Raw genomic sequence first — 25,082 nt, forward strand, 5'->3', positions numbered from 1 at the left:
GAAGTAGTTTAATGTAGTTTCCAGGTAGATTTTTGACCATCTGAGTCCACTACACTCCACACCAAACCACCAAAAGCTAGGTAAACTAAGTACAAGTCATGCTTTAGACCTGCCTGGATTCACCTCACTGAAGAGATTGATCATACAACCTGAAAGTCCTAAAAAACATCAAAAAAGAAAAAGATTTTCTGCTGAGGATAAATAGCATGTGAAGAACCACCAGTGCTTAAACTGCATTTTCAAATGTAGCTGTCTAAACCGGCTCACAAAAATCTAGGAATTTGAACTGGTGTGGCCTGATTTTCAGAAAAGTTTCTTCAAAATCCACCACAATTCTCATAGTTCAACACTTCTAAAAACCAGAGCATTTTCACTACAGCACTTCCAACTACAGGTTCCTTCATTGGAAAGCAGTTGTTTTTCAAATATTCACTTATCATCTCCCACATTAAATAAGAACCACTACACTTCTCTGGGGAAATGGTAACAACAGAAAATCCTAAAGTTTAATATTTTTTAGCATAGTTCCCCTCCTTCATGTTGCTTCTGTGCCCAGATACATTTAGTAGAAGATCCATACATTTTAGTAGATCAAAACTGAACAAGATCTACAGCTTGCTTTCTCTGAGCCTGTGAAGTCCGTTGTAATTGTCCTTCAATCTTATCTACTTTTAAAAGACTAATATCTTAGTCCTTAACAAACCCTGCTATGATTCCTTCCTTGCAGCTCCTTAGGTGTTTAACTCTCTTAATCAATTAACCCATGATAATTCTAAGCCCTCCTTAAAAACGGCATACAAAATGTGCTTCCACCGCGATGCCTCTGGGCCTGGCTGTGACCTAACTATACAGCCCACACAAAATCTCCACTTGTCTTTGCATGTTGTTGCATGCAAATGTTAGGTCATTTGTCACCTCCTCACCTCTGGAGAAGAGTTGCAGACCCACCCCATCCTGTTTTCTATTCATGTAAGCATTTCATTGAATCTCCTCTCTCTCTCCCATCAGATGTCCCTGAGTGGGATGCCATGCAGAGCAAAGAAAAGGTGAGCTGCCAGAAATATTGATCTGCTGCTACTTGTTCCTTCTCAGCAGCAGAGAACTAGAAGTGAGATTGCTACTCCCCGAGTCACCAGCCTTCTCTATGGCTGCTTCTGAAGCAGTACAAATAGAAACAGCCCTTGAACTGTAAAGCCTTTGGGCAGAAACTTTCTTATTTTTCAAATAATCAACAGAATGGTGGTGACTACTCTCTCTAGTTACACAACTAATGCAAAATCACACAATTTAGTAAAATTCATAATAGTAAGAATTTGCTACTAAGGATTTTACTTAATTATGACTTTTCAGTTGCCTCTATTCAAGCATTCATCCATGAGATACATTTTTAACCTGGCACAGATAAAAGAGATCTGAATAAAAGCTTTTAATAACACTATTTTCAGCAATTTCATCTCCATTTGGAAAAAAGTTAGAAGAACAAATTCATGGTAATTCATGGTACACACTGAAGTACCCATTTATTGGTATTACTCTGAGGTTCTCTGCTTTTATAAAAACAGCCTATACTTTTGTGTTGATTGCTATATTTGAAATGTGACGGGTTTTGCACAATACTCTGCTGAAAGAATAAAGTGATGGACACATATAACCTCTGTTAAAGAGTATAACCTCTGTATATAGTACAATGCATTAGACTTGTTCATCTGACAAAAGCAGAAAATCTAATATACCTGATGATCAGGGGTGAAAACCAATCCCAAAATGATTACTGCAAGTTAATTGATTGGGCTCCATTTACTGACTTCAGTAATGAGGATGAAAAATTGCCCAGAGGGAGAAGAACTGGAAACAATTTTCTTTTTTAGCAATGTAAATCATATTACTTATTATTGAAATATAACAAAGAAACATTTATTTGCAGTGCATCATTATTGAAATATAACAAGATTATCTGCAATGTTAAACTATAAAAATTTTTCTTCAAGTTATTATTTATAATTTATGCTTAAATTAAAATGAATTATATTTCTTACATTTGGGAAAACAGAATCGTGTAGAAAATCTCCACACTCCAATAACAAAATAGCACCTTGTGCCAAAATTGAAAGTGCATTCATATTACAAATATGTTGTATTAAAAGACTATTCATGTAAGAGATTGAGAAAAAGGGCCTGCACTTTGAAACATTTCAAAGGAAACACGAATTAGCAAAGAATTTTTTTTTTTTAATTTGCAGTCTGTGAAATACTGCAAATCCATCTATTTGCACTTCGTACACCATAAATTGAAATCTAAAATTATTTTCCATACATATTTCATTGCATATGTGTATATGTGTATTCTATGTGCTATATAACACATAAAGGACGTATTCCCTGCTTTCCTGTAGATGGCTGAACACTTGCGTACCGATGGGAAGCAGTGAAAGAATTCCTTGTTTTGCTTTACTTGTGTGTGCAGCTTTTTCTTTACCCGTTAAACTGTCTTTATCTGAACCCATGAGTTTTCTCACTTTTACACTTCTGATTCTCTCCCCTACCCCACTGGGTGGAGGGTGAGCGAGCAGCTGTGTGGTGCTTAGCTTCTGGCTGTGGTTAAACCACAACAGAATTGTTTATAACTGAAGTATATAGGACTACAACATAAAATACTATGCTACAGTAAAAATCTTACTGTAATTTATTTTACAACTTTTTATTGGAATCTGAGCTGAGACTACCTGCTTTCTCAACAAGAAAGTATATAGTGTTCATAGTAAAAATAAAGTCTTGGGTATTGACCAATGCAAATACATTTCTGGTTGGGTTCAGAGCGCCTTTTTTGTTTAAAAAAATCTCAACACGTTGAAGCTATTTGTAATTCTATCGCTCACCATGATCAAGTTTCAAACTTGGACTCCTAGTTTTGACAGCGAGATTGAAAGAGATCTATTGATGTGTCTCTCAGTACTCATGTGGCCTCGCTACTTTAGCATAGGATACAATTTTTAATCTATTTACTCTCAGAACAGCCAGTGAGTTAACTAGCACAATTTTCGCTGTTTTCTAGATTTCCTAAGGTCACAAAGAAAGGGAACCATAATAAGGGTTCCTGAATGCCAACCCAGCTTTCATACTATTTAATTCCAATTCTTTTAATTACGTAATTGAACTTGCTGATAATTAGTACCCATCTGACAGATAAACAATGAAGCACCTTATAAACAATTCAAACTACAGAAGAAATATAGGGAGAGGCTGAATGCAGATTAGCCAATAAGGATAATAATCACACATATTCTTGTAAAAAATAACTAGCAGTAAGTATTTAAATGTAAACAATAACACTGCTCCATGCTTGTTGAAAGTGGTATCATTCACCAGGAGTGATATTTCATATCAAGTGGAATACTCTGTTGCCATCTCAGAGGGAGGAATTAGATGTTTGCTTCCTAAATAGAACTTTGAAAAACGAACGCTGATCTACTCAGTTTTCCTTATCTCAAATTTCATGATGATGTGTAGAATCTGGAACTCCATCTTTTATTGAGAAACAAAGGAACATAAAGAATTTACAGTAGAAGAAGAATATAGATCAAACTGCTAGTACATAGGTTAAACATTATGGCTGCATTTTTCAGATATAGCTAAGCTGAAACCAGTGCTTCTGTCACTGTGGGTATCTGGAGAATCACAAATTAGTAAAGTGTTTGCCATTAGATCACAGGAGAATATAATACTTTTTTTTTTGAGCATGGAAGGCTACATTTCCTCTCCTTACACAACAGTACATGCTTAAATGTGATATGATTGACCCATGACATAAAAAAATCCAATTCATTGAAATTCATGAGCCTTCTATTTACTCTCCTAAGTACTGTATTTTATTTTAAATGCTTTTTTTTTTTTTTTTTTTTTTTAAGGATAAGGACATTCTTACCCCGCTACTTGTTCGTATGGTGACAGATCACTAAGCAAACTAGACTTTTTTTTTTTTCCTCTTACTTTTCAACTATCTCTTCTCTCCTCTAATTTAATCCTTCCCCTTCAAACCCAGCAGTTTTATTTGCCAGGAACAAACCACCTTCGGGAGCACCATGAAACAGTCACTGAACTGTTGCACTTCATTTTGGTTTGACCCATTTCAGTGAACTTTGATCAATATCCCTCCTTCTAACTTTCAAAAGCCCTGTTGTCTGAATAATGATCTGCTTTATATGACATAACTCATTCTTTTTTTAAGTGATTAGTGGAAGGCCAAAAATGTACTCAAAATATGGGCAGATGTCTATCAAAAATACTTAAGGTCTGTTCATCTATATACATATCCAAAAATCAGGCAAATGCACATATGGAATCCATCCATCTTCTTACAAGCAGATATAAAATAATCAATCTGCACAGCAGTCTAACATTTTAATATGGAAATATAGACTATTCAGCAGTAACGTATTGTACAGAAAAATACTGAATTGATCAGTACTGACAAATTACTTTTTTTTCAAACAGTAAAAGTGACCTACTTGCATCTGCATTAGACTTTCCATTACACAGCTGTCCTCTTGGGATACCATAGTCATTAGAAGATACTCAGTGTTAAAATTAGGTACACAAAGTCTTAATTTTAGAATATTTCTCTCTTTTCAACAAATGTACACACATGTATACACACATGCACTCAATCTACTGTTAGGCTATTTCTAAAAGTTCATAGACTATGGATTTTGAAGGGCATATTACATTTCTATTAATGAAACAGTCTGATCTGTGCTTCTTTTATACTTCTATAGTAACATGAAGCAGTTATACAGCATTAAGTGCCAGATGAGACTACAGAACTAGATTTATGGCTGCTTTTGCAATTGTTCCCAAAGGTAATTCCTTAAGAATTTTTATTATGAGCTAAAACACATGCTAAACAATGAAATTATAGCATAATGTCTTTAAATTATGTTATTATTTTTGCATTACATGGTACAGATTCAACTGCTTTGTAAATCTTAATGTTTCATACTGGTCTGCACATGATTAGACACATAAATTCCTACAAAATTCACTTAGTATCTCCCATGTCTCATTAATATCAAAGAATTCTGGTCAAAAACTGCATCAGACATGGAACAAATAATTTAAAAAGTCAAGAGACCAAAGGTTACTACATGATTTCTACATCAGTGCACTATTATAGATGAGGTTTTTTAAATTCAGTCATTCCATTACTGCATATTTAATCTTGTTCTATAATGTGACTTTAGGCAATGATTACTTATGTCTTTGCAAATACCATATTCTAATGGTAAAGCCTTCTAGATTCTCAGCCCTAAAGTTCATTAGTGATTAGGCAATGCTTTTCTCTCCTCACCTATACTCAGCTGACCAAGGGTAGGTATTTTTCAGAAGTGTACTTTGTCATACGGAATATCTCTGTCATTTTAAGATTAATTACTTTATGTGAAGCTTTTAAAAGCAGCCTGAGCCTGAAGTAGTTGCAGAGTGCAGAGGGGAAATGCCTAAGCAGGGCATTCTTTGGGAAACTCCTGGCATCTATGATATGGGATGCACGCTGGTTAGATGCAGACTTTGCTACAGCAATCAAATACATGTTACATACCTTTACTGGGAGAAAATACCTCCTTCCTTTTCAAAAGATATCTAATTCTGGCCAGCAATGGCTGTCATGATTGAATACTGACTGTTTTCTGTGTGAGTGTTCCTTCATCTTCCGATTTCGTCTTTTTTATTACATTTAATTTAGTTTTCTGTAATAGTCTGATGGAGGGTTGGTCACAGTTCATAGATGTAGTACATCCTGATAAAAGGTAGTACTCTGTTTTTCTTCTCTGAGTGCTAATTCAAATATATTTTATTCCATTTTTGTCTCAAATGTTTTCATACTCAGGCATTCATAATATACTTGAACAATGACAGTAAAATGGTCCCGAGAAAGAGGCATCTCATCTAACATGGAGGCAAAACTGGTAAAAACCCAGACATCTTTGGATGAATGATCTGCTGAAGATAAATACTCAGCATCTCTTGAAAAAACTTCATATGATGATCAGAAGTAACTATATCTTCAGAAAGATGAATACAAAAAGAAATTGGCCTTCTTACTTGCAAATAGTCAATTTCTCAGGCTAAAATAACTATCACTAAGAACATTTTCTTGGAAAAAAAAAAAAAATCAAGACTAAGAAGCTAAAAGTCTAAGTGAAGGACCTAATGATTGAGGAGAAGGTTTCTCTCAGAGCTGTGTGACCAAAAGGAGCTCTCCCCAAGTTAGGATGCAAATATACTGCATGATCCTGAGCCAGACAGTAAAGTTTTAGTACAGTGGGTGAGTGCATACTAAAAAGAAACGTTTTTTCTAAGCAGTTCAGAAAATTCATAATGCCTGATCCTTCCGTGAACTCTCATGTGAAAAGACAGCACATAAGTTGTCCTTACAGAAGTCTCCCTGGTTTATACCAGTATTTTTATGTCATCTGAAATATTTCTCTCCACTTTTCACACAGCCAGTATCTAAATTTTGAATTCAGACTGGTATGGATCTAAAATGTCCTATTCTTCAGTGACACAAATGTTTTGAATGTTAAAAAAAAACCTGGAGAAGTCCATGGAAAGTAGTTGATGAAAAGATCTCAACAAATCAGTAAGGTCTTCCTTAAAATTCTTAAGTAAATAGTCCCATTTAATTCATAGTTTGGTAAAAGCAAATGTTTAGGTTGATGCACGATTTCCCCGATTTTGACATGAAAGAACGATTTTTGCTCTTCTTTATCAAGCATATTACTTTACACTCATATGTCATTTGTGAATCTTATTCAGATAAGAAAGACACTAATGTAAAAGCAAAACGAAACAAAATCTTCAGTTTCAATACAGTTATACTATGTTTACAATCTTCTTACCTAAGAATATTAGTTAGGATGGTGCTTCCCAAACAAAATCACGCTCCCAAGCCTGGAAGAGCCTAGTTTTTGAGGGAAGGTGAGGAATAAATACAACCCTAAGACAGATATAACAGATGCTTACAGGTTTCAGTAAATTGCAGTCTGTCCTGCACGCAACATAAGCATACAGAACATACATGTCCAAGAAGACACCTCTCTATAGATGAGCATACTGAAACTCACATCTCAATTTTTACATCAATTTGAGATTGGATTTAAAGCAGGACTTAATGCAGACTTTGTACTTGGTCTGAAGTAACTGTTCTCTGCTGTGCTTCTATAGATGCTTCTATAGACTGGCTTTCCTATAGTGACCTTGAATCCAGAATCTCTCTCAAGATTTACAACAAAAGTTCAGGAAACACAGGAAAAAGGTAATCTACTTGGTTCACTTCTGAGGGGAATTAGTATGCCCCTGGAAAGGTAATATTTGAATCTTAACACCTTTCACCTAGCCACATTCAGCAAATAAACAGGCTATGTGCACAGGTGCTAATAAATCTGATGCTGAAGGGATTATTGGATTCATTTCTAGTGTGAAAGATTCACTGATCATCATAGGAAACCTCACACTATTATATACCTTGATGACATGAATTGGCACTGGGATATCAGCATCCATGAACAGAATTTTTTGAGGGAGGTGATGCTGGTTTACTCAGAAGAAAGTAGTTCCCTCAATCCCACAAGTGTCTCTGGAGAAGAAAATAAGACAAGTAGGAAGTGGACATTTCACCATGCGAAAACTGAACAGCTACTGATAGATCCTCATCCAGTGTTACAAGCAGCTGCTAAGAGTAGGTAAGCAGACATGTACTGCTGTGTGGTATATTCCTTATCTTCCTGTTTATTGTGGAGTTATGCTACATTGCATCCCATTTGGTTGAGAGATGTGATACAGGAGACTGAGAGTCTGCTGGAACCTGGACTTGTAGCACTGCCGCCAGTACATGGGTAGGACATCCAATTTCTGATAATTTATCAGCCACATGTAGACAAGCAGAAAACTTGCTTTTTTGCGTTTTCTTAGAAAAGTACAAAGCAACAGAGAATTTGTCAGCAATGTCTTTCCCATATTATTAATTTTCTAAGTGGGAAACTCATACTGCACTTGAGACAATATTTTAAACATTAATGTTTTTGCTAAACCATAAGGGTAACTAACATGCTAACACAGATGGTAGCAGACAGACCTAACCTTATCCTCTCTGTGCTTTTAAGTATCCCAGCTACAAAAGGGGCCACATTTTGGCATGTTACTGTGACAGAAAAAATCAAGTCAAATGCACTAACATAACTTCTGGACTGGAGGTGGCTTCTGACCATCCAAATTAGAGCAGAAACAAACAAACAAGTTATTTCTGTACCTGCACATAGTAGATATATCCTAGGACAGAAAACTACCTGTATTTAAAAAAAAATACACCCCTTCCCCAATTTCCAATTCCATTTACTCTCAAGGCTGACTTCACAGCTAAATATGTTTATTGGTAACTGTAAGTGAACTGCTCTTTGCTTTGCATTACAGTAAGATAAACTAAGGATAAAATATTCCTACATAACCTTGATGGCCTATTGAGTTGAAAACCATGTAGGGACCAGTGGGTCCTACTAGCAAAGCAATTTTGAGTTTGTGGGACATTCATGTATCAGACATAGTATTTACAACTGAATAAGCATTTGAAAGGTAATAAGTTGTGGAAACTGTTAGAAATTCGTGGAAGAAGAAGGGGAAGAATAGCAGGGTCTAGAACAGTTTGCAACACTAGTTGATTACATCCACAAGAAAAACACTTCTGTATGAGGTGTTACACTTCAAACCAAGCAATGCGTAATGAAGAGGCACAGATTGTCCTTTTAAAGACTGATTTATGCAGTCCCCTGATGTTTATAAAGTTGCTCACACATATTTACATAACATCTCCATATAGCTACCACTTGACAGATATTCTGGACACACATATGCAAAGTTTATCCTTCATTTTGCCAGTCTCTCTCCTCCAAGTTCCTGGTGGATGAATTTATTCTGGTGCTGCTATTGTACCGCTCTGATCCTTTGTCTCAGTTCTGATCGCTCTCCTCTCCCCATCCAGCTAAGTAACAAAACAAAAGCTTTGGAGAGAAGCTGCCCAGCAGCAAAAATCTCAGTCAAGGAAGCTGGAGGGAAGATATTGATCAGTGTCAAACCACTTTCAAAGTAATGGAAGGAGAGGGAGAGTTTCATTCTCTTCTAGTAAAAGTGGTATTGATTCAATTCTGCCCTAACTGAAATAGCTCACTGGCTCCCAGTGAAGCCAGATTTCTCCTCATTCTGGTCTCCCTTTCCTGCTTTACTGGAAAGTGGAGGATGGATGAAGTAGAAGTATATAGCTGCTAGTCTGGGACATAGCATGAAATCAGGTTCTCTTTCCTGACAAATGTTGAACATTGTCATAAAACTAAACATATTGCCTAGATTCTCCTACTTTCCCATGGAGGAATGTGGCAAGTCAAGCTATTCCTCACCATTAACTCCTTTGCTATGTAAAGTAAAGGAGTGTGGCTGTCCATCACAACACAGTGAGTGACCCATCTTCTTGCTTGTTCAATTCAAAGTCCATTTTTGCAGGAGAAATGACTGCACATGGCAAAGAAGCTGTACTGGTTAGAACACATCCAATACATGTGTTAAAGAATTTTTTCTGCAACCGTACTGTTGTTTTATGTTTGTTCTTTTTAAAAAGAATACTGAAAGTGCCTGGAATACTATGTCTAGGATATTTTATATCTCATTATAAATTACTATAAAAATAAACAATAAACAAGATGTTGCATTTTCACAGTACAAACAGATTAAGGAGTAGTGAAGCTGAAGCTACCTCCACATTCTTGTGAACAGAGAGGAAAAGTGAACTGGAAGGATGGAAACACTCCAATTACTCAGCCCATGATGCTTTTGTGGATCACTTTAGTTCTGCTCCCATTTCTGTAGCTGACTCTTGGTTTGGGTTTAGACAAGGCATTCTGCTGGTTAAAAGTGCTGTAATGCATCGTCACAACCTCATCAAAATCAGTGGAGTTGTAACAAACTAAGGACTTGTCATTTAGCTGTCTTCTCTGTCCTGTATTGGCAAACATCTGGACAAGCATGCTGCCCTTTCCTTCAGTTATATTTTTTATATAAGTCAATATATCAGGGATATCAAGAAATGCATGTTAAGGCATCAGGAAGCCCAGCTATGGGAACAATTTGTTTCAGTATATGGCTCATGCTGTGCCTCTATGGGGTAGTTAGGGAGGGCTCACTGCTTATTTTGGTTTCAGGGTCAACACTGGACATTCAAGTATGGTCCTCCCTGCATATCAACAGAAAACCTGTCCTTGCATTCAGCAGAAGAACAACAAAACATTAATTCTGAATATCCTATAAAATACTCCTTAATCATTTGGGACAGAATTCTTGTTTAATAGTAATGGCAGTACCCAAACATGGAAGAATTGAATAGAACAGATCAGCCTTATGGGAACTGGAAACTCTCCAAGGTCACTAGAGCTATGCACACTGTGGATGTTACAAATACATCCACTATAATTTATAATGCTTAATCTTTTTACATCTAGAGATCAGTTTTATGTTGCTAGGTAATTTTGTGAAATTATGAAATTATCATGTGAGGAAATACCATTAAGAACTATGACAAAGAGTTATACTTTAATTGATATATCATCCTGATACTATTTATATTAAAACCAGTATAATTTCTACCAGGGGGGATTTTTTTAAAAGGTGATTTAATATAGTTGAAATTACATGAAACATTTTCCCACAGACTTAATAACCATATCATACTGTGAGAAGTCAAGAAAGGGATGTAACTGTACATCTGCTAAAAAAAAAAATAAATTAGCATTTTAGTATTTTTTTCCTGTTACCATGTGCTATAAAGTTGAAACTAACACATAATCTAGTAAGAGGATTTTTTAGATGTTAAAAATGCTATACATCCAGAGCATAAAGAACTCCCAAAAGTGAGCACTGTTATGAGAAAAAAAATAACTCATTTGTTTCGAATTTGAAAAGTAATTTTAGAATTCCATAACCGATGCATTATATAGTAACACAGCAAATATTATACATTCTCACCACAAACCGTTCTAAGGATGATTTATTTCAATAGTTCAGGAACTATAAAAGTGCTGTGTTAAATATTTCACATTTTATCAGCTGAACAATTTTATGAGGTGATGATGTGAATCTACATCCATCAAAGATCCTATTTCATGATGAAAAGTTAATGTTTCAGAAAACTGGAGTGCTCTCCTTGGCTGTATGATTCTGACTGAAAGCAGCTGCACAGTAAAAAGGACTGGTTTGTGTTCACATGTAAAAACATACTGACGAAAGCAGTATTTTCTGAGCCAGGGCTTCAGTGAGTGAATAGCTTTTGTATACTACAACAGTCTACACAAGACATTTTGTTAAAGTGTTGAAAACTTGACAGCAAAAGATCTCATTGATAACTGAACTGAAATAGCTTATTTCTATAAAATGTGAAAGATATCACTTCGTATAGAAATAAAAATCCTACTGAAATTAGTGCAAAGCCCTCTTTGAGAGTAGATGAAATGATATGACCCATATAAGTAGAGAGCAGAGAGGAATCTGAGGAAAAGAAAAAAAAAAAGGAATTTTAAAACATATATTCATTATATATATTTAAAATACCCACATTTAATGTTGGTATCTATGCTTTTTCTTTGAAAGGTGTCAAGCAGACTACATCCTAAAGCTTATTCTCTAGAAAGTGTTTTGCATTTGTCTATGAAACAGGTTTTTAACACAGAAATACTGATACAGAATAAAACCCAAATTGCATCATAAATCAGAAGAGCAAAGCATGTTATAAACATGAACTGAACTAAGATCCACTTAATCTATCAAGTTTTGTGACAGTGAATAGCTTTCAGAGGCAACTGACAGGCATTATGTTCAGTTTTCAGTCTTTCTAATAAACATCCACACACAGACACTTAGCAATTCATTGTAAAATAGAAATATTACACTAGCATCTACTTCTGTTTTACAACAACAAAGTAAAATCATCAGAAGCAAACCAGGATTTTTAGTCTGAATGTTATTTTCACTTTTCAAGCCTTTTTATTTCACAGCTTTTATACCTGATGCTCCCTAAGTCTATTTTAGCCGATCAGACACCACACCTACAAACAGCACAAACTGCAAGTGACCACTTTACCTTCTGAAAAATCAATCAGTCCCAGCAAATGAAGCAGCTTCAGAGATGCAAATATAATCACAACAATACCCACTGTTTGCAGTCCCTCCGACTCCCACTCGAGAGTCAACATTCTTCCAACAGGCAAATCATTCCAGTCTTCACACCAGTTCGCAATCAGAGGGAAATTAGAGGATTTTACCAAGAGTTTGCTTTGAAGAAAGTTGCAGTGGTGTAAAGCAGCACTGTACTGAGCTGTGGCGATTCACCAGCTGACATAAAATATTAGATAAAGCCTCACATCTCATGCTTCTCTAAGCATTTGATTTCATCAGTAGCGAGTCCTCTTAGAAGGCTGAGGTGGACCATGAATCCCTGGATATGTCATTGTATTTGGTGAGCAGCATTACTTCAGAGCTGATGGAGAAACATCTGTGTCAGAGCTGAAGACTTGGCTGTGTCAGTGCCAAGAAGAAACGCTCCCTGGAAACTTGCACGAGGGAGCGTGCTGCTATCTGCACTCTGCACTCCAGTGCTTCCAGACCCAGGCTTTGTGATTCTCCCCCAGCTTCACAGCCCTTCCCCAGCTCCTCTTAGCACGGTTTTTGTTAAGTTGGACAAATGACAGTTTGCTAAAGACAGACATCTGTTTCCACATGTGCTACATGCTGCACATCAGAAAACTACTGCCCTCTGCATTAGAAAGAATAATCAGAGAAATACTGTCCCTTCCTCTTAAGCATCACCAGAATCTAATTAGAATCTTCAGGGGAAATGAGAATGAAAATTAAAGAAATACACATCAGCAAGATCAGTGCCTCCAGCTAGCAAAATATAGTGCTGTCAAGGAGACATACACTGCCCAAACCCCCGTTCCATATGTAGGAAGAATGTATTATTTATTGGCTAAGAAATAAAAACAGTGCTTTTCTATCTAAGGACATGAATCTGTAAGTGCTGAATCCCAAACTCTGAGATATATATAGATATAGATGAATTATATGAATTAGGCACTTTCCACAGCTCCTGGGAAGATATTGCCCAGGCTATGAATTAGGGAAAAAAGAAAAGAGGTTTATGATCCCAGATGATTTATTGGATAGTCTGTACAAAACTAATTGTCCTGTGTTTATTAATACAATTACCAAGAGGATGCGCAGTGTGAAGAATAGGCTCCGAAGAATATTTATGCAACACATGCATAAATATTATAAGGTTAGGCCTACTACATGCTTATTCTTCTGCCCATCTTAATAATTTTATTAAATCCAGTCCACTGGTATACAAGGCACTAAAATAAAGTGAGGGGAAGTTTCAGAAAAATTTTAGACACAATTACTACTAAAGAAACAGATAATCTAACACCAAAATCAATCTTACAAACGATGCTCAATATCGACCATTCATCTTCAGCTGCTTAACTCTTTGATAGAAACAATTTCTATTAACTCTCAAAAAGCTTTAAAACTTTTATTTTTGTTCAGAAAGTCATTAAATTCTGAAATTGGCATAATAAAAAATTGTAAATGTAACGATCTACTGTTCATGGACTACCAGGTAGGGAAAGAATAATGTAAACTCCAATTTACTATCTGCTTTTTTTTGTTTGTCTTTGAAAGCTGTCTGTATTGAATTACAATAACTAACCAAGTCACAGATTTTTGCATAGAGGGAGAACTCTAGAATCTGGGGTTTTTTGTTGTTCGAAAAATCACATGTACTTCACTTAATTTTATGTTATATCTAGGCAATATATAAGCAACAATATTATTTGATTTTGCTCTTCTGGGTATTTAACACTAGAATGTCACAAGTTTGGTATTTTTTATGTCTGGTTTCAATCTGAATGTCAGTTCCTTTCCCTATTAACCTGTAGAGCTAAAAAGGTGCCTAAGAGGAAAGAAAGCACAATAAAAGTAAATCAAACCAAATACACTATCTCACATTTGCACCTTCCAAATACATCATTACCTTCGCTTCATACTGTAAAATAACTATTCAATATATTGCCATCTTAAGTTCTATTCCTCTTAAAAGAAAATTAACATTTTCTATCTTTTTTTCATTTTCTAGTTACTCTGTATCATCATCTTCTTTTAAGGTTCTGACATGTTCACCAACACATTCTCATCTCTGACGTCCACTTTCTCCTTGATATGTTTTTTTTCCTTAATTTTCTTCTTTTTCTCAAATGACAAAGCATGGCTAAATGTTCACAATATTTCAAGGCTTAATGTGATCCCAAGATCGGAACTTTGACCCATCTTTCACAGGCATTACATTAACAATAAACCTAATATAATGCAAACAATCAGACTGTAACTGTGAAAGCAGCCTTTGTTGTTAATAAAGAGTACCAGGGAAGCTATTAAAATGGAGAAATCTGTCAGTCTACATCCTCCTTCCATGCAGTAGGTCCAGGCTACCTTCTGCTGAGTTGTCCACTCTTGGGAGCAGAGGCTCTTCTACTCCACCACTGAATGTGCCAACTCACATCCAGAAACCCACCCAGAGAGAAGTGGTCCCAACCATAACTAGTGTTTTGTTTTCTGCTTTCACACAAGCAGAGACACCTGGATCCCTTCTGAAAAACGAAAGGGTCAGAGATTATGAATTTGATTAGTTTTAGGGGCCAGTTCTACCTCCATAGCAGGAGAATTACAGAACTTTTAAAGAGAAAAAATGAGAACATCCAGCCGAATTAATGTCATTGATCACTGACTTCAAAGACTACCTCCTTAAAAAAAGACTTTTCCTGTTGTTTCTCATCATAGTTCTCTAAGTTAAGGGTATCACACAGAGACTTTGTGAATCTCCAAGTCTTAGCTCTGAAAAGTAAATCAAAAGGATAAGAAACTATGTGGAAAGGAAAAGGAAGTGATGTATGAAATGTTTCCTTTAATACACCATGCAACAGATTCAAACAACAGTGTCACTTACAGAGGTGAATACTTCTGGATGTGGTTCAATCAAAAATATTCCATACCTCAAAGCATTTGAAAATGAAATCAATCTTAAACAAGTAGATAACAAAATTCAGTTACATATAGGGTATTTCTTTGTATTCTGATCCCTTCCTAAATTCACAGTCAAGTGTAATTTCTCTCTTTGTATTTTTTTCAGTTATTTCAGAATAAGTATTTCTGTGACATATCCTCATGGGGTGCCTGTATTGACACTACAAGCAAATTTTAAAAGCTGTTCAAAGGAAAGGAATTTTTCATCAATGCCACCCTCAGGATACAAAAGAAAACATCATCCTTTACATGAAGCACTGGAACCAGAGGCTGATGGCTTGTAATATCCAAGAATTGCTCTGGCTTGTTGTCTTTCCCTAATTCCTGCTTTCATTTTTGACATCGCAATGCATTCTGGTGGTGATTTAAGTTTGCACAAACTTTCTTGTGATTCTTCAGTAGGTTGCATGGGGAAAAAAAATTGTTAGTGTTGTTAGGAAGCTATCCCATATAAACAGTGCATCTTCCACTGGCTGTAAATTCCTCTCCACAAAGATCTGAAGCAGAACCCTCCTTGTTTGCTGGAAATTTGGGTGTTATCACCCTACGGGTTTATTGAATCATTAATTATGGGAAAGCATAACCATGTCAGTACTAAACTCCACTACAGACCACTCCTTCAGCAATAAACACGGACGCAAAAATGCAGCTTTACACTGATTTGTCCCTCCACAAAGTAAGGGGAGTATATGCTACTGCGTAAGGCTGTGGCAGGTGCAGGTGCATGGCATGGCGCTCCTCAGAGGATGGAGTGAGCCTCCATGGCGGTGGACCTGCCCCTGCCAGCTCCTTGTCCTTAGTAATTAGCTGTGCAAGCATAAAAAGTAGTACAAGTTTTTTCTCTCCTAAGTAAACAGACAAAAAAAACCCTGAGTTGAAGTGCCGTAGGAGATAGATCTTATCTATAGAAGCACAGACCCTAAGTGAATTCTGAACTGGACTGAGTAGATCTGCAAAAATTAGCAGAGTCTACAAGAACAATCCCATTCTAGAGTCCTTTCATTTTTCCACAAACAATCCCAAGTAATTACTGGCTAATCTAATCATTGTAACTGTAATTATTTATGTATAGAAAGCATAATAATGCATATATTTAATATGTAAAAATGACACCTCAAAGATGACAGTGTATTATGTACTAATACAATAATGCTGGACGCTTGTGGAATACCTACAATTTTCCCTTACTTCTTGGAAGAAGACAAAAATACTCAGAAATATTATTTATAAAGCTTAGATGTGGGAAATTGAGTTTTAATAATTTCAAAGGCGACTAAAACCAGAAAAGATCTGCCATTTCAATACAATATTCCACCTAATTTAACAGATCACAAATAGCAAATGCTTGAGAGTAACATGTAGGATGCTATGAATTGAACAATTAAGGAACAAACTGTTTTGAAATCCTAAAAATAGCTAAATAATAATTCTATGATTAGTGTATTAGGGTATAAATTTCCCTATAATTTTATATGATTACACGGTTCTTTCAAAATTATCTGGTATTATCATACTTCTTTTATATACATTGGTAAACTAGTTTAATTTCAGTAAACTCTTAGTTTTGAACTATAACCTGTCACTGTAATTAGCACAGTAAAATGAAGTGTTTATTTATCTTTTAATTGCTTTAGTTTTCATAAAGAATTTTTATTTTACTTATTCTTTTATTTTTATTTTAATGCTTACAAGAAGTTTCTGCAATTTATAAACTCTTCCTCTTTTCAATTTCTTCTGACTTTTGTACATGGAAGTAGACAAAATACGAATGCCTACCTGATCCCAAATACATTGAAGCGGTTTATGGCTTTCCACTATATTTTGGTTTTAACTTCTGCTTGTAAACAGTATAGGTTATTTCAGGCTCTCCTCAAAGAGGAATCTCTTCTACTTATAATTTTGTCTTCTGCACAGATATTCTGGATTTGCTGTTGTCTAATGTAGAATGGGGCTGATCAAATTTGAACAGTTTTCAAGGCAAGGATGTATTATTATTCATTAATTGACTTGAATTGTACTGCTTTCCTAAGGAAAGACATCTGCCCAGTGTTGTAACTAATTTACAGGAGGGAAGAAAAGTCTTAACTGGCTAGCAGTAATAGTTCATTAGACTCTATTTGATATTTTCCCCCAACGTAACTAAAAAGGGAAACTGCTGATGAGTTAGAAATAGTAAGAAAATTTGGAAGTATTAATTAGCTGCCCTTCTTTCTGTACTCTCTTTTTCCAGAGGGAAATGTTAGTCAGCCAGAAGAGAAAGAAACTGTCAAATAAACACAGAAAAGGCACCTACATACAGGTCAGATGAACTGTTAATCTTCAGCTTCTCGTTCATGTCAGATCTGAGCTTATTAGGAAAGTTATATTGCGGATAATGAACTTAATCCTCCTATTGACCAGTAAGAAATCTGTTCACAGGCAATAATCTACAGTTTTCTATACAGAAAAGTTTCTATCTTAGAACTGCAGAAAAAAAAAAAAAAAAAAAAAAAAAAAGTATGTCCACTAGAAAGCATTTCAAGAACCAGAAGCAATTAATTTACACATACCCTTTCAAAAATTATTCTCAGGATAAAGGAATTAATATTTTTTTTAATGCAACACATGCTGCATAGGCTGCTAACACTAATCACAGAACATCATGTAATTTTCATACAATGTTTAGCAAAATTAGAGTAATATATGGAATCACTTTGTTCGTCTTGTCAGTGCTGCAGCTACTGAAAAGCACAATATTGCAGTAGGAGATTACTTATCCAGCCAAAACTGCAGGGAAACTTTTGCCAGTTAGAAGAGCTAGGTAGAGTGCAATTACCCAAAATTAAATTTATCAGGTTTCATATATCATCTTTAATCATTACACTAAATGTCCTAGATCTTTAATGACTGTAAGTGAATATAGGCTGAGAAGGAACAAATTCAACACCTGTACAGACAATTCATTGGTTTGTAATCAAGGGAGAAAATATGATATGCAAACTTCTGAAAGTTTGGTCTCAGAAGTAAACAACACTAAAATAATATTGCAGCTATAGCTCTTTTCCTCATTTTAGTAGTCTGGTTCTAGGCTATGGTATGGGATTTTTATTACTTTTTTTCCTCTTCATATTCACCTTCAGACTCTCACTTGCTCCTAAGAAGCTTTTGTTATTGCTTTGATCTAAATCAAAGGACTGCTGCCATTACTGATCTGAAAACAGGAGTTGAAAAGAATCCCACAAGACAACCATTACCAACTTCTCCCATGACATAACAGCTACAGGTAGTTTCATTTTTCTATAAAATTAACTGATACAGCATGTTATACAATTATGCTTAAAATAGCTGGTATGCAAGTGGATTGTAAGTTAAGTAGCATGGCCATGGGAGTAATATTAGCCTTTTAATTTATTAAGCTTTAGCAAAGCATTACAGAGAGGCTATCTCTTTCCCAAACAAGATTAAATTACATTTAGTAATAGTAAGTAATCAAATTCTGCTTTGTTTTACTGCAAAGCCCAATGGCTTGTTTGTCAAATTGAATTATCTCTGAATTATGTGACTATATCTTCAGCCTAGAGACATGCTTTTCTTTTTATATTAAATCATGCTTGATCTTGCAGCAGCAGGAATTGCCACTACCGAATTTGTAAGCATAAATGTATGTCTACACAGAACTGCAGTATAATGGAACTACTAGGAGCCAGTCAAACCCAAGACTTTATTATTTATAATACAGCTTTTTTAGCAGAAAGCTCAGACTGGGTTAAGCTAACCAGCAGAGATTCATCAGTAAGCTTTCCCCCAAAAAACTTACTGTAGATTGGCTCTAAAATTAAATGATTGTTGTTTCTCTGGATGCTGAACTACTTGAACAGGAGTGCAAAATGTACTTTTTAAAAAAGTTCAAGCGCAAGGCGTGCCTCACTTGTACATATTCAATTCTCACCCCTTCTTTTGAAGTATTATGAGAGTAAATGTTTGATCTACCTTCCTCTGACTAACATAACATTTAAGGCATGCTTTTCCTGCTTTTAACAACACATAATTTTTTTCTGGCATGACCCTCCTCTTCTTCAGTCTTTTCACATTTGGAAAGAACGCAGTGTCTGACCTGCTGATCTTCTTTTTCCACTACTGTTTTTGTAAGTGTACATTGAAGCAAGAGGGCACCATTATCAACCATTTTATATATGCAAACAAGAAACCACTGGGAGGCCTACAGATCCAGCTGGTAGAAATGCTGGGACAGAGCAGCAGTATTCACAGCGCCATACGCAGTCATTTTCTGTTAGCCAAATTATGAATATATCTACTCATGCTTACCTATACATCTAGGAAGTTATGTTTTTATGGATTATGCAATTAGATGACCCCAGATGAATTCCTAAAGTAAGGGACAAATGCTTTCTGCTGTGATGAATGAGAAAAGAAATGAACCATGTATGCTAGTAATAAAAACTAACACTCTAATAACGAATAGGAATATTCACCATCCCAACCTTCAAACCAACCATCTAACAATTCAAAATCCTCAGCCCATCTTACACAACACCTCTATTTCAAAACTGGTGTGTCTGGCTCCCTGTGGTTCAACAAATGGTTAGCAACTAAACAAAAAAATGTGTTATGAAACATGATCATAAGAATATTGTTACTATGCAGCTCTTTTCTTGTGATGCACCTGTCTTTCTCTGATATGAAATAATCCACGTACAATAAATGTTCTATTTCTCTCCTTGGCTTTTAGAAAGGTGAAGCACTATATTTTTCCATAGCAACAGGAAAGTATTATAAATGAAGTCTGAAGTGGCTGACGTATTTCTACATTTGATGTACTTGTTAAATGATGAGTGTATCTGTCCTACAAAGATGAGCTACAATAAATTAACCCCTATTACATGGCTGCAGCACATTCAAGAAACATAAAAGAACCCCCGTAATCACAATCGTATCCCTTAGGTGTATATAAGACGACTCAGACTATATATAACATATGCACAGATTTGACTACAGATCTGCAACATGTGGTTACCATTCAGAATTATGCAATCTTCTGAATTAGTCCATAACATCTGTTTATATATTATTGTTTCATTTATTAACAGCTTCTGAAGCATGTCATTAATTATTTTTTTATTTATTACTGACAAAAAATAAGATGCCGCCTCAGATGAGGCCACACCTGGATCACTGTGCCTAGTTCCCAAGCCAAGGGAAACAGATAAACCGCAGAGTCCAGCGAAGGGCCACAAAGGTGTCTAGGGGACTGGAGCATCCTTCCTATGAGGAAAGACTGAGAGGTGGGACTGTTCAGGCTGGAGAAGGCGCAAGGGGGATCACATCAATGTATATTAATAACTGAAGGGAGAGTGCTTAGAGAACGGAGCCATAGTCTTCTCAGTGCTGCCCACAGGCAGGACCAGAGGCAAGGGCACAAATTGAAACACAGGAGATTCCTCTCAACATCAGGAAACACATTTTTATTGTGAAGGTGACCAAACACTGGCACAGGTTGCCTGGAGAGGCTATGAATTCTGCCTCCCTGGATATATTCAAAATCCATAATAGACACATCCCTAGCCCAACACAGGAACCTACAATGATATTTGAAGATCTATATAACATAATGAAAAATTTTCTGCTCCAGCAATTCTGCTGTTCAATCACTCTGGAAAGCAGCAGCAGCATGAAACCAAACCCTGAAGGGAGCAATGAGGTTATAATGACTTATTACTGAAGTAAGTAAAAGCAAGGCTATGGCTCTTCCTTAAGGAAGCATTATAATATGTCCAAAGAACTGTAGCATCATGAGGTTCTTGTAGATACTGAAATGAGGGAAACAACAAATTACAGAAGCACAATATCTCCAACCTTCAAAAAAACTTCAGACACCACTTTTGATTGTGATATGCTACTGCAGGGATCAAATCTTCTCTTCTTTAGTAGCTTTGCAGGGTTTACTACAGCCTCTATAATCCATGCTTACAGCTTAGATACGTAAATATTTCACTATGCACAGCAGGTTTGTGGGTCAATGCGAAGTTCATTTTCACATACTTCTTGACACGCACAGAGCCATACCAAAAATCTCTCACTGAGATTCCAGCATGTCTTCCTCCTATTAAACCAACATGATTTGGATCTGGCTGGATTTTTAGATGTTTTAAAGCCATTTTCAGACATTTTTAAGACTTTTTTGCTGCCATTAATACTTCAGGAATCATTTCTCCCCAGTAATCATCTGTTCACCAGGCTATGAATTTTAATTTCTCCAATCTTCTCAGAAGCAATTTCTCTCACTTTCCAGTCATGCCACTCTTTTCTGAACTGACTCTAATTAGGAAAAAAGTTACACAGAAAAAATTTAGTAACTAGTTTTCAGGTAGAGTTCAGTTAATCATGAGCAAGATTGTATGATGAGGCAGCCAGCCACAGTCTTAGCATTTCATTAATATCCTCCCCTCATAAAAATATTAAATATTTAGTAACATTTTGACTTGTTGATTACTCAAAAGCAAATAAATTTCACACTCCTCTTCCCCCAACATTAGATATAATCATGTATGCCCTTAATTTTCAGGAACTTTTATTTCAGTTCAGGTGCCCCGAGAGTGTGCCAAGACTTCAGCCCATTCCCTCACTGCAATCGATGCTTGTTTTGGTAGTGTTTATTTTCAAACTTATTCTTAGAAATATTTCTTTGCTAATAGTGACAGTAACGCATGCTGTCTTTACATACAGCAACTCTGTGGTACACTGGAGAATAATTAGGCTATTCCAAGGCTGCCTGAACAGGTTTGACAGTTTTGTCGCTCTGTCCCTAGCATGTTGTCTCTTCTGCACTTGCTTTGGTGCTTGCCTGATACTGTGTGAGCTTTCACAGGTTGTTAAATCAGATAAAAATATTTTTATAATTTGACAAAACAAACAAACAAAAAAAAAAAAATGAAAAGAAAGCAGAGGACTTGTCCTCAACATATTTCTGTAGACAGTAGCTATAGTCCCAGACTAGGAATCCTGTGCAGACTCAGGAACAAAGCCAGACCCTAATGGTGAAAGAGCAGGCAAGCAAGGAAACAAATTCCAGAGGGGTTTCAACTGACATAGCCAGCACAAAGCTACTGCAAGACAAAGCCAAAACTTGCTGTCATACCAGATGTATGAGAAGAACGGTAGCCATGCAGCAGCAGCTTTCCTTACTGTGTGGGATTCAACCAGATACACAGCCCACAGACATACAGTTCACATGCAGCAGCAGAAAACCACAGGTCAGTCCAATTTTGTATTTTTAATGGGTTTGATGTTTAATCCTAATTTAGATTACTTAATGTAAGTATATAGGACATGTTTATAGAACTAGTACCTTTGAAAGGTATTCCTTAAATTTTCTCATTTGGATCCTAGCTATAGGAAGAAGTTTATATTATATGGTGTTCAGCCAACTGGTAAATTCTCTTGGTGAATTCAAGTTCAGCACATTTTTTCTTCCTAATGAATTACACTGTCTTGCATACCAAGAGAGAGACATACATTATCTGCTCTGAGTCTCAAGGAAACAGAATGCAGTGGCTGTCTTGCTCCTTCCCTGTCAGAAGATTGTTTTCTTTCAATTTTAATTGTTTGGGGGAAAAGGGAATGTAACTGCAGTAAAGGTTAAGCAATACTTGCTGCCTTATTCATTGAACTGAGGCTCCCATTTAGCAAAGTGAGAGAATTTTTGATCCCCAAAGAAGTTTCTCAGTGGTATTAATAAGTTAAGAACCATAAAGCTTTTTAGCGTAGATGGAGAAAAAGCAAAAATAGTTACATGCTTTGAACAAATACAAGAATTTCTCCTCATCACAAACCCCAGTACAGGCTAGATTATTTGGTAAAACATTCTCTATAGATGATTGTTTCAAAAAAATGTATCAAGATTTTTATTAGAAACTTCATTTCTTTAAAAAATAATTAATTCAAGATATTGTCTTTTTTCCAAGGTACTACCTTACACAGGATGTCTCTCTGAAGGAGGTTAGCAATTAAAGGATTGGCTGACACAAAACTAAAGTGATTTTATACTCTTTGGGAACACATATCAGCAAAAGGCAAGTTTCGAAAAAGCAAGACAGAAAACAGAAGGAATAGTTCCAACAACCTCAGCTTCTCTGCAACTCCCAATCTCCAGTAAAAAGCAAAATTAATAAACTCTAGGTGTGGAGGAGTGGTGTTAGCTCACTTTTGCATTTCCAACATTTCTGGTGGTTAAATCAGTATTTTGCAGAGCATGTCCTGTGCTGACAAGCAGTAAGGGTGAGTAAAAGTTCTCAGACCGCATTTGACAGGACGGGCAATTTTAGCCCACTTGTGGGAAGAGTAAAAGGGTCACGGACACCATCAGAGTACCAGGCCCAGATACCAGACCCCAGCTGCAGCCCTATCCACAATCGGTTCAATGATCTGTGCAGCACAGCTTTCCTGAAGGAAAAGAAGTAAAAGCAGGTACCACCATGCACTGGAGGGGATAACTGTCTAATGTTTTAAGGATATCTACAGCATTTCAAAATACATCAAGGGCTGTTTTGCAAAGAATAAAGAGATTGAACCTAGATGCATAGTCCCAGGCATACCTGCACATTGCTCTATGAAGCAGCTGTTGGCCAGTGACCCTAGTGACTTGGTACAGTGTACTCTTTTTAGTTCAAAAGTGACTCGCGCTTTGAGTGAGAGTTTAGCTTTCACTTTATCATTATTTTCATTTCATGCCCTGAGTTATCAACTGCCCAGGAGTAAAATAAATGTTGAAAATAATTTTTTCAGACAGAATCATGACCTGATGTACAAAAGGACAGAAAACCAGCTGTAAGAGAACGATTAATACTAAGAAATTATTTTTAAGTTTGTGTTTTGTTTTGTTTTTAAAGGACACTTTGTCTGAGGAATTTCTTGGTTCAAATTTGGAGGTTTTTTGTTGTTTATCCTTTTCTCACCCTGCATACTTCAAATTACATTTCTGTGCAAGTGTTTGAATTTAAAAATTGACTTCTCTACATGTTAAAACACAAACTGCTCCTATACATAAATATAGCATGAAATATATTTCAGAAAACTCAGATACTGCATATACTAACATACATCAATCCCTATCCTATATAGTTCACAAAGTTGGTGTTAGAAAATACAGGATTTTTTAATTTTTAAGACTTTGTGAAAACCACCCTTTTCCCCTGGAGCAAAATTACAAATACCCTTAAATCATAACAATGTAAGCTAGTATTTAAATTTAGAAGTTTGAAGTTGGAAAACATCATCTTTAGGATGATGAATGAGGGAAAGATTGTGTAAATTTTGGTTTTCTTTAAGGAAAACAACAAAAAGAAACATGTTAATAGACTGCTAAGTCCGTTAGACTCAAGACATGTTAAAACCCCAAACTATTAGTAAATCATAAATTTTTGCTCCCTTTAGACAGGGATGAACTAATCTGGGTAGACCCTTTACATTTCTTTCTCTCGTCATGTACTTCAACCAAGCCCCTCTAAGATATTTATAAGCAATCCTTTCTTTCACCAGCAGAAGTACATATTAAAAACTTAGACTGATAGCAGGTAAATATATATATCTGGCATCTAAAGCTTACTTTTAGAGACTCAGGAAGAGCATGTATAAAAAAATGCATCCACCTATGCTAACATCCTTTTTTAAAACTTGTAAAATAAATGGGTTGGATCACAACACCATAGCAAACAGAGAAACAGGAGACAAACCTGCTGGGAAAGCTAGAAAAAACTTTTCTCAAGATGAACACGTAGAAAATTCATGGAAGAAAACATCAAGACCTTAAGATGGTACTTGTGATTCAAGGATGCACATGTCAGAGTGCCTCCCACCACCCAGGAGTTTAGCTGCCTGTGCTCGAGGTCAGCTCCCTGGGGAGCAAGAGCTCCTTGAGGAGC

At 36.1% G+C, this 25,082-nt stretch overlaps 1 protein-coding gene across 9 annotated transcripts in view; it reads right to left on the minus strand.

Moving 5' to 3' along the window:
- The window catches only part of KCNIP4 (potassium voltage-gated channel interacting protein 4), a 426,114-nt gene that overhangs the window by 96,209 nt on the left and 304,823 nt on the right, over window positions 1-25,082 (minus strand). The window contains exon 2 of one of the 9 annotated variants that reach the window (XM_026846789.1): window positions 7,519-7,630. The exons of 7 other annotated variants lie outside the window; for them this stretch is intronic. Coding sequence is in view for 1 of the 2 variants with exons in the window: in XM_026846783.1 (XP_026702584.1) it covers window positions 12,170-12,281 (112 nt within the window). In the remaining variant the exon portion in view is untranslated. Of the gene's footprint in view, window positions 1-7,518; window positions 7,631-12,169; window positions 12,714-25,082 lie in introns of those variants that run through there. One more of the 9 variants, XM_026846783.1, reaches the window with a different exon arrangement.

The sequence above is a fragment of the Athene cunicularia genome, assembly GCF_003259725.1.
Source record: "Athene cunicularia isolate RWA chromosome 4 unlocalized genomic scaffold, athCun1 chr4_part1, whole genome shotgun sequence".
NCBI lineage: Eukaryota > Metazoa > Chordata > Aves > Strigiformes > Strigidae > Athene > Athene cunicularia.